At 44.4% G+C, this 17,023-nt stretch overlaps 1 protein-coding gene across 1 annotated transcript in view; it reads left to right on the top strand.

Annotated features, from left to right (window-relative positions):
* The window catches only part of LOC120935444 (vomeronasal type-2 receptor 26-like), a 57,664-nt gene that overhangs the window by 21,772 nt on the left and 18,869 nt on the right, over nucleotides 1-17,023 (top strand). Inside the window, exons 3-5 of the mRNA XM_040347732.1 lie at nucleotides 5,068-5,850; nucleotides 8,886-8,948; nucleotides 14,711-14,938. Coding sequence (XP_040203666.1) covers nucleotides 5,068-5,850; nucleotides 8,886-8,948; nucleotides 14,711-14,938 — 1,074 coding nt within the window. The remainder of the gene's footprint in view (nucleotides 1-5,067; nucleotides 5,851-8,885; nucleotides 8,949-14,710; nucleotides 14,939-17,023) is intronic.

Below are 17,023 nucleotides of genomic sequence, written 5' to 3'. Positions count from 1 at the left end.
GGTCTTAAGTGGTTAAAATGAGCTATCTAGAATTTAACTATTCCAAGAGATGGATCTCAATAAAGAGTGCAGTCTTTCTTCATCACATGGCAGTTATACCGATTGTGATAGGACTGGGAAGGTTCATATTTAAAGGGGTTGTAACAGGAAGGAAAAGGTAAGTGAACCAACAATGCACACGCTTAAAGGAAACTATTTAGAAAATAAAAATTTAACCTTTACAACCCCTTTAACCTCCCTGGCGGTATGATTCTGTCTGGAATTACGTACCAAAAGCGGTACATTTATTTTGCAAGGAAATTGGCGTTTTATACTGTAGGCCTGTAATTTTTAGAAATAACTCACTTAAATCTGACCAAACAAGAGTCTTGTAGGCATCCCGGGTATGATTTTTTTTTTTTAAACAAAATTATAAATTATAATATAATAAATAATTATAAATAATTATAACAAATAATAATATAATTATAATAAAAATTATTCAATAATGTAATCAACTCAAAATCACAGAAATTTGCTCAGTTGCAGAATTGTCGCTGTCATTATTTTATTTTTTTTATGACGAATTTCCCCGCAAATCGCTATCACACATTTCTGCAAGTGATTATAATTTATTATCGCTGTTTTCTAGCTGATCTAAAACCATTTTTGACATAAAGGGACACTTTTGGACAATCTACAGTTTTTAGGCAGAAATGACATTTTTTATTATATAAAAGTACATGCAGGGCACTGGGCAGACCACTAGGGACAAGGGGGGTGGGTATTTTTTACATACAGTACTGTAATCTATAAGATTACAGTATACTGTATGTAAAGTGTTTGTTTACTTTTTTGAATTTGGCGCCGTTCTCCGTCCCCGTGCGTCGTAACGTCGCAGGGAACGGAGATCGGCGGCACACGAGGACTGTGAATCGAGCGAGTAGGTCCCGCTCGCTCACACAGCGGGTGGCATCGCTGGATCCAGGGACAAGGTGAGTAAACCAAGCCTGTGGATCCAGCGAAAGGTAAGCCCGTCCAGCCCGAGCGTGACTCGGGTTTACCGATCCTAACATGTAAAACCAACCCCGAGTCACGCTTGGGTTTACCGTCAGGGGGGTTAATGGCCATTTTCCCTTGAGATCATATAACTAAAATCACAATGGCATTTTATCTTTTAAGGAGATTGATACCAATAATTATTCGTTTGCAGGGCACATCAACTATAAATGCGGGAATGTAAATGACTTTATTCCCTGAGTTGAAGTTCAACCAGACCTTTCCTATGACTTCAGGACAGTGCCTAACCACTTAAGACCCGGACCTTTAGGCAGCTAAAGGACCCGGGCAGGTTTTGCGATTCGGCATTGCGTCGCTTTAACTGACAATTTTGCGGTCGTGCGTTGTGGCTCCCAAACAAAATTGGCGTCCTTTTTCCCCCACAAATAGAGCTTTCTTTTGGTGGTATTTGATCACCTCTGCGGTTTTTATTTTTTGCGCTATAAACAAAAATAGAGCGACAATTTTGAAAAAAAATAAATATTTTTTACTTTTTGCTATAATAAATATCCCCCAAAAATATATAAAAAACGTATTTTTTCCTCAGTTTAGGCCGATACGTATTCTTCTACATATTTTTGGTAAAAAAAAATCGCAATAAGCGTTTATCGGTTGGTTTGCGCAAAATTTATAGTGTTTACAAAATAGGGGATAGTTTTATTGCATTTTTATTATTTTTTTTTTTTTACTAGTAATGGCAGCAATTAACGTTTTTTTATGACTGCGACATTATGGCGGACACTTCGGACAATTTTGACACATTTTTGGGACCATTGTCATTTTCACAGCAAAAAATGCATTTAAAATGCACTGATTACTGTGAAAAGGACAATTGCAGTTTGGGAGCTAACCACAAGGGGGCGCTGAAGGGGTTATGTATGACCTCATCTGTGTTTCTAACTGTAGGGGGGTGTGGCTGTAGGTGTGACGTCAACGATTGTGTGTCCCTATATTAGGGAACACACGATCGATGACGCCGCCACAGTGAAGAACGGGGAAGCTGTGTTTACACACAGCTCTCCTCGTTCTTCAGCTCCGGGGACCGATCGCGGGACTCCAGCGGCGATCGGGTCCGCGGGTCCCGGTCACGGAGCTTCGGACCGGGTCGCCGGCGTGCGCCCGCAACCCACGGCTGGGCACTAGCACAGGACAAACCTGTACGTGACTAGCCAGGTGACTACCTCTTGAGAATGCCAAGAGTGTGCAAAGCAGTAATCAAAGCAAGAGGTGGCTACTTTGAAGAACCTAGAATATGAAATAGATTTTCAGTTGTTTCACACTTATTTGTTATGTATAATTCCACATGTGTTCATTCATAGTTTTGATGCCTTCAGTGTGAATCTACAATTTTCATAGTCATGAAAATAAAGAAAACTCTTTGAATGAGAAGGTGTGTCCAAACTTTTGGTCTGTACTGTATATATATATATATATATATATATATATATATATATATATATATATATATATATATATATTTTAACCACTTAAGCCCCGGACCATTTTGTTGCTAAATGACCGCGCCACTTTTTGCGATTCGGCACTGCGTCGCTTTAACTGACAATTGCGCGGTCGTGCGACGTTGCTCCCAAAAAATTTGACGTCCTTTTTTCCCACAAATAGAGCTTTCTTTTGGTGGTATTTGATCACCTCTGCGGTTTTTATTTTTTGCGCTATAAACAAAAATAGAGCTACAATTTTGAAAAAAAAAACCAATAATTTTTACTTTTTGCTATAATAAATATTCCCCAAAAATATATAAAAAAAACATTTTTTCCTCAGTTTAGGCCGATACGTATTCTTCTACATATTTGGGTGTGTCCAAACTTTTGGTCTGTTATATATATATATATATATATATATATATATATATATATATATATATATATATATATATATATATATATTTTTTTTTAAATGACAATAAAATATATATAATTTGCACAATTATACACTTGTTTCACATTTTGACAGATCTCAGCAGTGCCTCCATAATATGTCAGATACAATACATTCTATGCATTAAGATACAAAGCCTTTTGCGTGCAGTAGCCCCCCTCAGCCCCCCCCAACACTTACCTGAGGTCCCTGTTTGTCCAGCGATGTCAATCAATGTCTCCTTCCTGATTGGCTGAGGTACAGCAGCGGCGTCATTGGCTCCTGCTGCTGTCAATCAAAGTCAGCTAGCCAATCAGGGGAGAGAGGAGGCAGAGCCAGGCCAGGGCTATATGTCTGACTGGACATAGGGAGCTGTGACTCGGCTCGGGTGCCCCCATAGCAAGCTGCTTGCGGATGGAGCACTAAATAGGAGGGAGGGGCCAGGATCACAGAAGAGGAACCTGAGAAGGCTGCTCTGTGCAAATCCACTGTGACAGAGCAGGTAAGTATACCATGTTTATTATTTTTATAGGAAAAAATATTGCTTTTCAATCACTTTAACCATTATATTCTAAACTAAACATAAAGAACTGGATCAAGTCTCAAAGCTACAACTAAATTAATGAAAAGGATGGAAGGACTCACATTTAATAAATGTTTAGAAACATTGGTTTAGTTTAAATTGGGGGAACAAGCCATCTTAAAGGTGATTTAATCAATATGCATGAACTTATCAAGGTTGATAGTAAGATTTAAAAACGACAGTTTATTCTAAAGACTACATGGGAATAAGAGTCTCCATGGGGATAGTTAGTTCTTTATTATTTTCAAAAATGTAGCTGCTTTATGTAATATATTTTCTTTTGGTAATATAGACAACCTGAACCATAGACGCTGTGTAAAAAATAAGTATTACCTCCATTAATTCACAAAAAAAGTAAACTAAATAAATACATACAAACTTTGACATATCCTTTATTAATACAAAGTCCCACAATGCAAAGGCAATGTCAATCACGTTGCCCAGGGATGTAGATCATTGTTAAATATGATGACCAATGCTCATCGATCTGCCCAAAGAAAAAAACAAGCTGACAGCCAACATAATTCGTTCCCAATAGCTGCTTGATGCAAATGACAGATTTCCAGCTGACAGCTAAATTTAAATGAAGGGCCAGGGTGTACCTGGGTGACGTTGTTGACCAAATATGTGAAAATAATAATATATTCCTCCTACCATATTTGCCGGCGTATAAGACGACCTTTTATACCTAAAAATTTGGCTCAAAAATCGGGGGTCGTCTTATACGCCAAATGCAGATGTGCAGGTGTCCATTTTTTAAAAGCCGCACCTCCTCCTTGTGCTGTTCCGTGATAGGCTCAATGATCCGCCTATCACGGACGTCGTCTCGTCCTCAGCCTCGGACGAGAGGACGTCTGTGATAGGCGGAACACTGAACACAGGCTCTGCTGGGAAAATGACTGTTCCGCCCATCAGGGAACAGCACAAGGAAGAGGTGCGGCTTTTAAAAATGGATGCCTGCAGTCTGACTCACTCTGCCAGGCAAGTAATGAGGATCGGCAATGGCACGGTGAGGCAATGGCACAGTGAGGCAATGGCACAGTGAGGTGAGGCAATGGCACAGTGAGGTGAGGTGAGGCAATGGCACAGTGAGGTGTGGCACGGTGAGGTGAGGCAATGGCACGGTGAGGTGAGGCAATGGCATGGTGAGGTGAGGCAATGGCACAGTGAGGTGAGGTGAGGCAATGGCACAGTGAGGTGTGGTGAGGCAATGGTGAGGTGAGGTGAGGCAAGGCAATGGCACAGTGAGGTGAGGTGAGGCAATGGTGAGGTGAGGTGAGGCAAGGCAATGGCACAGTGAGGTGAGGCAGTGGCACTGTGAGGTGAGGCAATGGCACATTGAGGTGAGGTGAGGCAATGGTGAGGTGAGGCAATGGCACAGTGAGGTGAGGCAATGGCACGGTGAGGTGAGGCAATGGCACGGTGAGGTGAGGCAATGACACAGTGAGGGGTCATCTTATATGGTGAGTATATCCCAAAACCAACATTTTAACTGGAAAATTAGGGAGTCGTCTTATACGCCTAGTTGCCTTATATGCCAGCAAATGCCGTACATTTTGTTTCGTCAGATCAGCCATCGAGTCACCGACCCTCTCCTGAGTGACAGAGAAAAATTCCCAAATTTTTACCGCACCGTTGCAAGCAACTGGCTTTGGTATGCAGAGGTTATAGAATTCCTGAAAATGTTTGGATGGAATTGGGTTGGAATCATCACATCGAGTGACGGAACCGGAGAAACAGAATTGCGGGAGCTGAGAAAAGAGATGACCAGACACGGGATCTGTATTGAATTTGTCGTTTACCTGACCAGTGATGTGGAAATTACCAATAGAAGGGTGAGGGTTATTGAGAAGTCAACTACGGATGTCGTGATAGTATGCGGCCATTTTATATATGAATATATCTTGTTTTCGAAAGAATCAAAAGTTCTCAGACAAAATATGACATTAATTGTCAATCCGTCATGGAATGTTCTTGGATATCCAGAGATCAGCCTGAAAGAAACATTTAATTGCAGCATTGTAGCGATATTTCCTCTGTATTACATTCCTGGATTTGATGATTTTATGTGCAATGTACATCCATCCAAACGGCCAGACGATCCATTGCTGGAAGATATTTGGATAAGTAAGTTTAATTGTCCTTCTTCAAATATACATAAAAATAATGTATTTCTATCTGGTGTCTGTAACATCACCTGCACCGGGCCAGAATCATTGGGATATCGCTTTACGAGGAGGGGTGATGGAAAATTTTATTTCATCTACATTGCGGTATACGCTCTGGCTCACGCTTTGAACAATATGAGACTAAGAAGAAATAAATCTGGAAATTATGGAATAAGGAAAAAGGTAAATATATTTCTTGGTTTATCTTTTCCACTAGATGTTGTGTCTATAATATATTCTGGTTAGAAGTAGAGATACTGAGACACTGGCACAGACAAGTGTACTAAATAGTAAAACACAAAACAATATGGGCCAGATTCTCGTAGAATAGCGTATCTTTGTTCCGGCGTAGCGTATCCTATTTACGCTACGCCTCCGCAACTTAGACGGGCAAGTGCAGTATTGTCAAAGCACTTGCTCCGTAAGTTGCGGCGGCGTAGCGTAAATAGGCCGGCGTAAGCCCGCCTAATTCAAATGTGGAACAGGGGGGCGTGTTTTATGTAAATAACTTGTGACCCGACGTGATTGACGTTTTTTCACGAACGGCGCATGCGCCGTCCGTGGAATATCCCAGTGTGCATTGCTCCAAAGTACGCCACAAGAACGTATTGGTTTCGACGTGAACGTAAATGACGTCCAGCCCCATTCCCGGACGACTTACGCAAACGACGTACATTTTTCAAAATTTGACGCGGGAACGACATCCATACTTAACATTGGTACGCTGCATGTACGCCACCATATAGCAGGGGTAACTTTACGTCGGGAAAAGCTTAACGTAAACGGCATATCTGTACTGCGTCGGCTGGGCGTACGTTTGTGAATTTGCGTATCTAGCTGATTTACATATTTCTAGGCGTAAATCAGCGTACACGCCCCTAGCGGCCAGCGTAAATATGCAGTTAAGATCCAACGGCGTAAGAGACTTACGCCGGTCGGATCTAATAGAAATCTATGCGTAACTGATTCTAAGAATCAGGCGCATAAATACGACCGCTCAGACTCAGAGATAATCTGGAGATACGCCGTCATATTTCCTTTGAGAATCTGGGCCTATATGCCTACAGTTCAAAAGAAAAACTGAAATTATGATCCTCCAATAGAATCAAAGAAAAGCAATCAAAAAGTCATGTTATGAAAATAGTCTATAAATTGTTTACGTGCACAAGGCGCTGAAGTGAAGGGAAATCTCCGCAATGGGACACAGATGGTGAAAAATAATCTGACTTGGGTTATAATCCTCCCTTGTTTTATCCAAAATGATAAAAAAAAAATGTATCTATAGTTTTACTTTAACTACTTGAGGACTTGAAGATTTTCCTCCTTAATGATCAGGCCATTTTTTTGCGATACGGCACTGTGTCGTTTTAACTGACAATTGCGCGGTCGTGCGATGACGTACCCAAATAAACTTTATGTCTTTTTTTCCCCCACAAATAGAGCTTTCCTTTGGTGGTATTTTATCACCTTTTGTTACTTTTTGCTATAATAAATATCCCTCCAAAAATGTAAAAAAATAATAATAATTCTTCATCAATTTAGGCCAATATGTATTCTTCTACATTTGTCCCCTGCAGGCGCTTCCTGTGTGTCACAAGAGCCATCTCTCCCGCCTTCTTCTGCACGTCCTAGTCTGCTGCCACTGACCCTGCTTTAGGCATGGCTGCAGAGCGGGAGGTAAGCGGCGGCCGCCGTCTGCCTGGACCATAGTCACCGCTCTTCTTAGGAAAAGCCATCTGGAATCCCCTGACCCACTAGGCAAATGTCACCAAAACACACTTCTGTTTCCATCATCACTGCACCAAAGAACACTGCCACTGAGAACTGCTGCCACTGAGCCAATGCACGCTTCTAAAGCGACAGGAAGTTTTGCACCCACCAGCATTGCACCAACAGACCCTTCTGAACTCGATGTCACTGCAAAGACATAGGCCTCGTACACACGACTGAGGAACTCCTCGGAAAAGACACATCGTTTTCATCGACGAGTTCCTTGTTAGGCTTGTCGAGGAAGTCGACAATCTTGCTTTGCATACACACGGTCAAGACAAAATCTCCTCGTTCTCAAAAGCGGTGACGTACAACACATACAATGGCAGGGGAAGTTCGATTCCACTGGCACAACCCTTGGGGCTGCTTTTGATAATCTCATGTTACTGCGTGTTAAGTAAAAGTTTGGTAAGAGACGATTTGCACTTTTCAGTCTGTTACAGCGTGACGAATGTGCTATCTCCATTACAAATGCTACTTTTACCGAAGGTGCGCTCCCGTCTCATACTTTATTCTGAGCATGCGCGGGTTTCTTAGCATACACACGAACATGTTTCTCGTCGAAAACCAGCCAGACGAGGAACACGACGAAGAAATTGAGACTCCCGTCGAGAAAAAGAGAACTTGTTCTCTTTTTTCCTCGTCGAGTTCCTCAAGAGTTTCCTCGATGAAAAACGTACACACGACCGTTTTCCTCGCCAAAAAAGCTCTGCCACCAAGTATCTTGATAGATTCTATCGAGGAAAATGGTTGTGTGTACAAGGCCATACACTTTGGCACTCACTGCCATTGCACAGCAAAAAAATCACACTCCTTGTTACTCTATTACCATGCACATCTGCATCTGCTGCCAATGAGCCAACATGCACTTCCTGATGCATCTGATTCAATGAACAGGCACAATTTTGCCGTATATCACTATTTTAGCACATTAATATTGTTCTATTTTGTATCTTATTTGTATGCTCTTAGTGGTTATGACAAATGTGATTGGTAGATAAATAACGAATGCGCTATCCATAAATCATATAGTAAATATTACATCAGCTAATCACTGTATACCGTATCATTAAAGTGCAATAGTGCAATTGTGGTGACCGGGGAGGGTGAGCCCCACGGCCACACACATGCGCTTGATGGTTAGCTACTTGGTTCTTGGGGCTAGGAGCTAGGAAGGCCACCTCTTGCTCTTTGGCCCATTCCACAGGCAGCTTGCCATTATAGTTCCCCTTCGCCATGCCTCGCAGGAGAGAGGTCAATGGCTCGGCAATTTGTGCAAAATGAGGAATAAATCGGCGGTAATATCCTGCAAATCCTAAGAAGCTCTGAATATCCTTAACGGTGCATGGGATAGGCCAATTCTTGACAACTTCGACTTTAGCTGGATCAGGTTGGACCCCTTCGGCACTGACGACATGGCCCAGGTAATGTACTTGTGGCTTGAGTAGGTGGCACTTGGAGGGTTTGACTTTCAGACCATGCTGGATCAGTACTTGGAAGACGTCGGACAGGTGAGTCAAATGTTCCTGATAGGATTTGGAATACACAATCACGTCATCCAGGTAGAGTAGGACACTCTGGAAGTTAAGGTGTCCCAGACATCTCTCCATCAACCGTTGAAAGGTAGCTGGGGCATTGCACAGCCCAAAGGCCATACTTTTAAATTCGAAAAGACCCATGGGGGTGACAAAGGCTGTTTTCTCCCTGTCTTCGATGGCCATGGGCACCTGCCAGTATCCGCTGGTCAGATCCAATGTAGAGAAGTAGGCCGCAGAACCCAGCGCGGTGAGTGACTCCTCAATCCGGGGGAGAGGGTATGCGTCTTCATGGTTGATGTCGTTCAATTTCCTGTAATCAACACAGAAACGGATGGTCCCATCCTTCTTCTTAACTAACACCATGGGTGCTGCCCAGGGACTCTGGCTCTCTTGTATTACATCCGCCTCCTTCATGTCGGTTAACAGTTTCTTGACGGTTTGGTACATGCCTGGTGCCACAGGCCGATGCCTTTCCTTGATGGGGGGTTTATCACCGGTCAGGATTCGATGCTTAATCATGGAGGTTTTTCCAAAATCGGTTGGGTGTTTGCTGAAGGCACTCTGGCACTCCTTCACCACCTCGATGACCCCTTCGACTTGTTCTGGTGGGGTGAGAGATCCTCCTATTTGCAGTTGGCGCCACCAAGGTTCTGGAGAATTTTCGGTAGCCCCTGACACGGTTTGGGCACTCAGCTGTTGGGCCGCCTTCCGTGAAGAGAGTATGTCACTGGAGTCCAAGAAAACAAGTTGGGCCACTGGAGTGTACTTTGGTAGGGTGGTGGCTACGCCGGACAAATTAACTAGGCGGACTGGGACCCGTCCATTCACCACCGTCACTAGGCTCCTTGCAGCTCAGACCAAAGGAAAATCTTCAGATTGTATGGGCTCCAGTAAGGCCTGATAGTCCTGATTCCTTACACCAGGGCGCGCCCGACACCACAAAATTGTCTCTGTGTTCGGCTGCAGGGTCACCGACCTCATGTCTTGGATCCGAACTTTACAGATTTCTCCTCTCCGGTTCGCGAACTTCTGTTCTGCTTTCAGAATTTTGAGATGGTGTTGCGCAGTCCTCTGACCTGAGGGAGACGTGGGGGAGAGAGGCATGCAAGGCATCCAAAATATCACTGAAGCAATGTCTCATTATATTCATCCCCAATATAAACTCTGTGGCCCCTGGTACCGTGACATTAGTGACAATTATACCTTGACCTCTAAGTGTGTGACCTCTCAGCTGAATAGTGGGCTCCCAGTACCCATGTCTGGGAATTGGTTTCCCGTCCCCTGCCATGACGCTAAAATCCATATCACCTGGTTCACACAATGAATCAACATTCCAGTACCTATAGAATAGGCCCTTAGAGATGGTAGACACCTGCGAGCCTGTATCAATCAGGGCCCGCAGTTGGACACCATCTATGGTAACATTTACATAGGGGCAGGATGCAATGTATAAGGACTGTCTTGAGTATATTGGCTCTTCTGCTGGACCTGTGATTCGTTTTCCTGAGGGCCGGTCCTCGACCTCAGGGGACGCCCGTTTAAAGCCCAGCATTGCATCTTCCAATGACCGGGTTTGTCACAGAAATCACAGTAAGGCCTACTAGAAGGTCCCGAGCGAGGCCCGCTAGAACGGGAAGGAGGGGCAGGAGTAGGTCTCTTAGTCTCTGGAGGCTCTCTAAGTACCCGAGTGGTGTGATTAGCCAACTCCCTTACCACTTGGGTAAGCTGGGCAATATCTTGTCTAACCTCTTGAATCTCAGTAATTGTAGTGGAGGCCGGGGTGACAGCCACGAGTGCGGGGGCTGGTGGTAACAGTGGTGCAGGGCACGCCGCTGCACCCATGGGTCCCGTTTTAGGGTCAGGATGCTCCTCAGGGCTTGCCCCCTGCTCTATAACTTGAAGGGCTAGGCGTTTAAAGGCAGAGAAAGACATATTGGGGTTCTGTACAGCTAACATCTTTAATTGCGCCTTGTCCCATTTATTTTGGACCCCTTCTATGAATCTATCCATCAATAGTCTGTTACCCTGGTCAGGGGTGATATTGTCCAGTTTCTGGACTGCCTCCAGGGCATTCTGCAAGGCTACTGCATATTCCCTTAGTGTTTCCCCCGGCTTTTGTCGCCTCTCGTACAGCCTGAGGCGGACCTCTGAGGGTGAGTGGGACTCAGATACCTGATGTAATCCCTCGAAGATCTGATCTACTGTAGTCTTCTCAGAAGTGGGCCAGGTACGGACTTCCTCACATGCAGGTCCCTGCAACTGTCCCATGAGCAACAGCACCTGTTGGTTAGGGGGGAGAGAGTAGAGAGAGAAAATGCTTTGGAAGCTCTCCTGGAAATCCTTGAGGGAAAAGGGATCCCCTCTGTAGTTAGGCAACACAGGCTTCCCCAGGTAGAATGGGGGGGCCCCACTGTCATGACGTCGTACTGGAGGTGATCCCGGAGGGGTAGCTTGTGCAGGAGCCGCAAGAGGATCTGGTACATCACCTGCATCTGGTGATCTTGGGGCTAACATGTTGTAGCCTTGTTTGAGTGCGCTGTCACTTTAAGAAACTTTGAGAGCGCTGTCCTTTGAGTGCGATGTCTTTGAGTGCGCTGTCACTTTAAGAAACTTTGAGAGTGCTGTCTTTGAGAGCGCTGTCTTTGAGTGCGACGTCTTTGAGTGCGCTGTCTTTGAGTGCGCTGTCTTTTATTGCCGGACACGTTGCTATGGCTGCGCCCGGCAACTTCCTTTTTTGGTCCGGTCAGCAATTGTTTCCTCCATGCAACACAGAGTGGATTCTCTAGTTCCGGCTTGCACACTGAAGAGGCGTCACCGCTGGGGCTTGACTGGGCGGAGCTGCGACCGCTTCCGCGCGCGGGAAATGCTGGAAACAATTTAACCCCTTCAGGTACAGACTTTCTCCACTTAACAATGGCAGCTAACAGTCTTTCCTTCACCTCCCCCACCACTTGTATATGCGCCTCGCTGAGTAAATTACTTTCAATGACACAGTTCAGATTCTGGGGGGGGGGGACTTGCTTTAGTGGCTGAATGGTTAAGGCGTACACCCGTATCCTGTTTGTGATGCCAGAAAACGATGTGGTGACTGGGGAGGGTGAGCCCCACGGCCACACACATGCGCTTGATGGTTAGCTACTTGGTTCTTGGGGCTAGGAGCCCAGGGTCAGGTGGTATTAACCCTTAGTGAGGGCCAGATGGTATTAACCCTCTCTGTCACGTGACGCCACTGTAGTCTTGGTATACCCCGGGAAACTACAGCTCCGGGGGCCTCCGTATCCCCGCTAGTTAGGATGGTAATAACACAGTCCACAACAGGCTTTACTGGCATGAAGGCAGGTGTCAAAATCTTCACAGCTTTTAAACAGAGTGTCACAAAGGTTCTGCAGACAGTCTCTAGAGGATCACACAGCTGATAATGCTTGAGCTTGGCTGATCATATATATATACTCGGCTGCTGAGGCCGGATTAGTAATTCAGGGCCTATGCTTAACTAGGCTGAAAAATAGATACACTTACTGAAGTGTCGGTAGACTTGAGGCTTTTCGCCGGAATAACGGATTGATCCGATAAATGAGCTGAAGTACTGGTTCTGTAGTGTTTAGGGATACTCCACGCTTTGCTGTACTTTCTCCTGAACTGGAGGCCTCTGGCCTGCACTGCTTCTCCTCTGACTGTGTTTTGCTCTGCTCTGCCAGGAACTGTGTGAAGCACTAGACTGACTTAAACATGAAGTACAATCCCTTATAAGGGCCTGATGAGACTGAAGCCCATTGGTTGAGAGCTGTGGATCATAGAGACTGACCTGTATTCCCCTTGGAACTTACATTCAGAGTTTGTTACAAGTTAAAGTATAACACAACACAGTAAGGTCTTGTCTAGCACTTAGTCCTCCTGACTCTAATACACTCTGACTGAACATGAGATGGCTGACTAAACCTCTTAAAGCTTTACACACCTAATAAACGTATTATCAACCATAACAGTGTAAATCACATCATGACTAGCTGAGTCCCTGCAGGGGAGACCCCACAAGCCGAGGGCCTCAATCTGACAGGGCCTACAGCAAATACCTGTACTGGGACACCACACAATAAAGTGCAACTATAAAAAAAATGTCCTACAACATATAAATGACTCCAGCAAAGAAAAAGTTCTTATATATAGCATATATGTGAATCCGTGCTAATATAGAAATACATTGTGCAAAGCCCCATAGAGCAGGGATCTTCAAACTACGGCCCTCCAGCTGTTGCGGGAACTACAAGTCCCATGAGGCATTGTAAAACTCTGACATTCACAGACATGACTAGGCATTGGGGGAATTGTAGTTCCTGAACAACTGGAGGGCCATAGTTTGAGGACCCCTGCCGTAGAGCCATATAGTGTGATCAGGAAGAGTCCCAACAACCAATTGGTTTATAATGTGTAATTCATTCCGGATAGGGTCATAAACTGAATAATCACCACAATGTGCTCCACTGCAAACATAGAGGATTCACCTCTTACCAGAGAGTCTGACCCTTACAGGTCAGAAAAAAACCTTTTGACAAGCAAGCCCCCTCAGGCATAGAATGGCACTTCATTGGCAGATCCAGACACTAGCAAGGATGATTTCGCCACATCTCCTCAAGCCAACACCATATAATCACTCCAGTAAATGAAGCATAATTCACATAGGGAAAGGAAGGAAAATCTCATTGTGCAAAATCCATGGAAATCGATTTTATTAAAAAATAATTATACTCACAAGGAAGGAAGATAAAACAGACATATCGATCTGAACAATGTCTGGCATCCCAGCGTGTTGACGTCACCGCTTCTCCTACCTCCCAATGTATGTGTGACAGACCTAGCCGGGACAGAGGCTTTTGGAGAGAACTGAATGCGAGCCTCTTGCCTTCCGATTGTGGGACAGGGCCTCAAAGCGGGAATGCGGATGGGTTATCCCTGTAGATGGACCTGGAACCTTAAGACTACTTTTTCAACATTCACAAGTTGACCCGTTCGGGGTCCCACTGTGGCTTTTGTACTATTTCCCAGGGGGAAGTATTGTCATGAACCTTGGAATACTGAAGTATTTCTCCTTTGAATCAGTTACGCAGTGGGGGGTCTTCTGCCCTGTCTTAAGGCTAAACCCCCCCTCCCCCCGCCCCGCCTACAGACGGCTCCATGGTCTGGAAGAAAAACATTGTTCTGTGTTTGGCTGTTATGTACTTTAATTACCCCCTGGGGCTTCTGTGTCATTACACATATCAGTCCTCCTATTCAAGCTATCGGACCAATCCCTGCTGACCCTGTTTCAAGTCCTCATTTGCATGGCCAAGAGGACCTAATTGAGAACTACAATGTACTTTATAATTGACCAATAGGAAAGTAGTTGTTGGGGGCAGGGTGTTCAAACTGCTCTGTATAAAAGTGTGTGTGCATCCAACAAAAGAGATTCCTGTTTGCAAATTACATACAGCCTGCCTGGTGTTTGTTCTGAGCTATCACAAATGGATTCCGAACGGCACATAGCTGTAGTTCGGATCCCGGAGCATCAGATGGCCGAACCATCAGACATTGCGATCTGCAATCTGATCCAATAGTAGCAGAGGAGTGTCGGGAGAGTGGAACCGAGCGAGCAAGGGTCTCGTTACAGTACGTTTTCATCCTAATGAACGTCGTAGACAAATGTGAGTTGGTGAATTTGGAAGAATTACTTTATAAGTTATGTATTTTTCCTCTAAAAGCTGCACAGATACGTCCGGACGGTTCAGTTCAAGAACTCCCACAGACAAGACGTAATTTTCAATGAGAGAGGAGAATTACCTAGTGTGTTTACGCTAGCAAACATGGTGATTTTTGATACTGATACAAATGACTGGGAAATCAAAATGACATTGGTTGAATTCACCAGTGATTTTAGTAATAGCAAGACAGATAGGACTGCAAAAGTATCCTATTGGAAACAGGGAAAGGTAAGTTATTTCCATTGTTTGTGCTTAATGTATTTTCTTTGTAGTATAGTATCATAAGTTCTGTTCTCTGATTGGAGTCATCTACCCTGAAGAGAAAGAAAACCTGTTCTTAGGCCGTGAAGGTCAGTTGGAGGACATATTAGGTGATGAAATATATTCTGCCAGAGAAGAGACCCACCTAGGCCCCAAAAATTGGAATATGGTTGCATCTCCCATTCCGGGGTAACACAGAGACTGGTCTATGTTCTCCTAGAGAGAGTAGAGGGAAATGGGTTGAATAGGCCCCATTTCCCACAGTCTTCACCAATTGAGGAGAGGCAATTAAGGCCACAAAGGATGTGAGGACTTCATGTTATTGGTCATAGTTTTGGAATAGAATTTTACCAATAACATTCCAGGGGTAACACAGAGCCTGGCCTATGTTCTCCTAGAGAGAGTAGAGGGAAATGGGTTGAATAGGCCCCATTTTCCCACAGTCTTCACCAATTGAGGAGAGGCAATTAAGGCCACAAAGGATGTGAGGACTTCATACTATTGGTCATAGTTTTGGAATAGAATTTTACCAATAAAATCAACCAATTCTCTACAGTGGGGCAAAAAAGTATTTAGTCCCGACCAATTGTGCAAGTTCTCCCACTTATAAAGATGAGAGAGGCCTGTAATTGTCATCATAGGTATACCTCAACTATGAGAGACAAAATGTGGAAACAAATCCAGACAATCACATTGTCTGATTTGGAAAGATTTTTTTTGCAAATTATGGTGGAAAATAAGTATTTGGTCTCCTCTACAAACAAGCAAGATTTCTGCCACTCACAGACCTGTATCTTCTTCTATAAGAGGCGCCTCTGTCCTCCACTCATTACCGGTATTAATAGCACCCGTTTGAACTTGTTATCAGTATAAAAGACACCTGTCCACAACCTCAAACAGTCACACTCCAAACTCCACTATGGTGAAGACCAGAGAACTGTCGAAGGACACCAGAAACAAAATTGTAGACCTGCACCAGGCTGGGAAGACTCAATCTGCAATAGGCAAGCAGCTTGGTGTGAAGAAATCGACTGTGGGAGTAATAATTCGAAAATGGAAGACATACAAGACCACTGATAATATCCCTCGATCTAGGGCTCCACGCAAGATCTCACCCCGTGGGGTCAAAATGATCACAAGAACCGTGAGCAAAAATCAAAGAAGCACACGGGGGGACCTAGTGAATGACCTGCAGAGAGCTGGGACCAATGTAACAAAGGCTACCATCAGTAACACACTACACCGCCAGGGACTGCAGTGACAGACATGTCCCCCTGCTTAAGCCAGTCCATGTCCAGGATCATCTAAGGTTTGCTAGAGAGCAATTGGATGATCCAACAGAGGATTGGGAGAATGTCATATGGTCAGATGAAACCAAAGTAGAACTGTTTGGTAGAAACACAACTCGTCATGTTTGGAGAAGAGAGAATGCTGAGTTGCAACCAAAGAACACCATACCTACTGTGAATAATTTGGGTGGCAACATCATGCTTTGTGGCTGTTTTTCTGCAAAGGGAACAGGACGACTGATCCGTGTACATGAAAGAATGAATGGGGCCATGTATCGTGAGATTTTGAGTGCAAACCTCCTCCCATTAGCAAGGGCCTTGAAGATGGGTGGCTGGGTCTTTCAGCATGACAATGATCCCAAACACACCACCCGGGCAACGAAGGAGTGGCTTCGTAAGAAGCATTTCAAGGTCCTGAAGTGGCCTAGTCAGTCTCCAAATCTCAACCCCATAGAAAACCTTTGGATGGAGTTGAAAGTCTGTGTTGCCCAGCGACAGCCCCAAAACATCATTGCTCTAGAGGAGATCTGCAGGGAGGAGATCTGGGCCAACATACCAGCAACAGTGTGTGACAACCTTGTGAAGACTTGCAGAAAACGTTTGACCTCTGTCATTGCCAACAAAGGATATATAACAAAGTATTGAGATGAACTTTTGATATTCACCAAATACTTATGTTCCACCATAATTTGCAAATAAATTCTTTCCAAATTCGGCATGGATGGAGAAACATGACTTGTGTTGGTTTCCTAAAATCCTCTCC

This window comes from Rana temporaria, chromosome 1 (genome assembly GCF_905171775.1).
Source record: "Rana temporaria chromosome 1, aRanTem1.1, whole genome shotgun sequence".
NCBI lineage: Eukaryota > Metazoa > Chordata > Amphibia > Anura > Ranidae > Rana > Rana temporaria.
The sequence above is the reverse complement of the archived record's forward strand: the minus strand, read 5'-3'. Positions and strand labels throughout refer to the sequence as shown.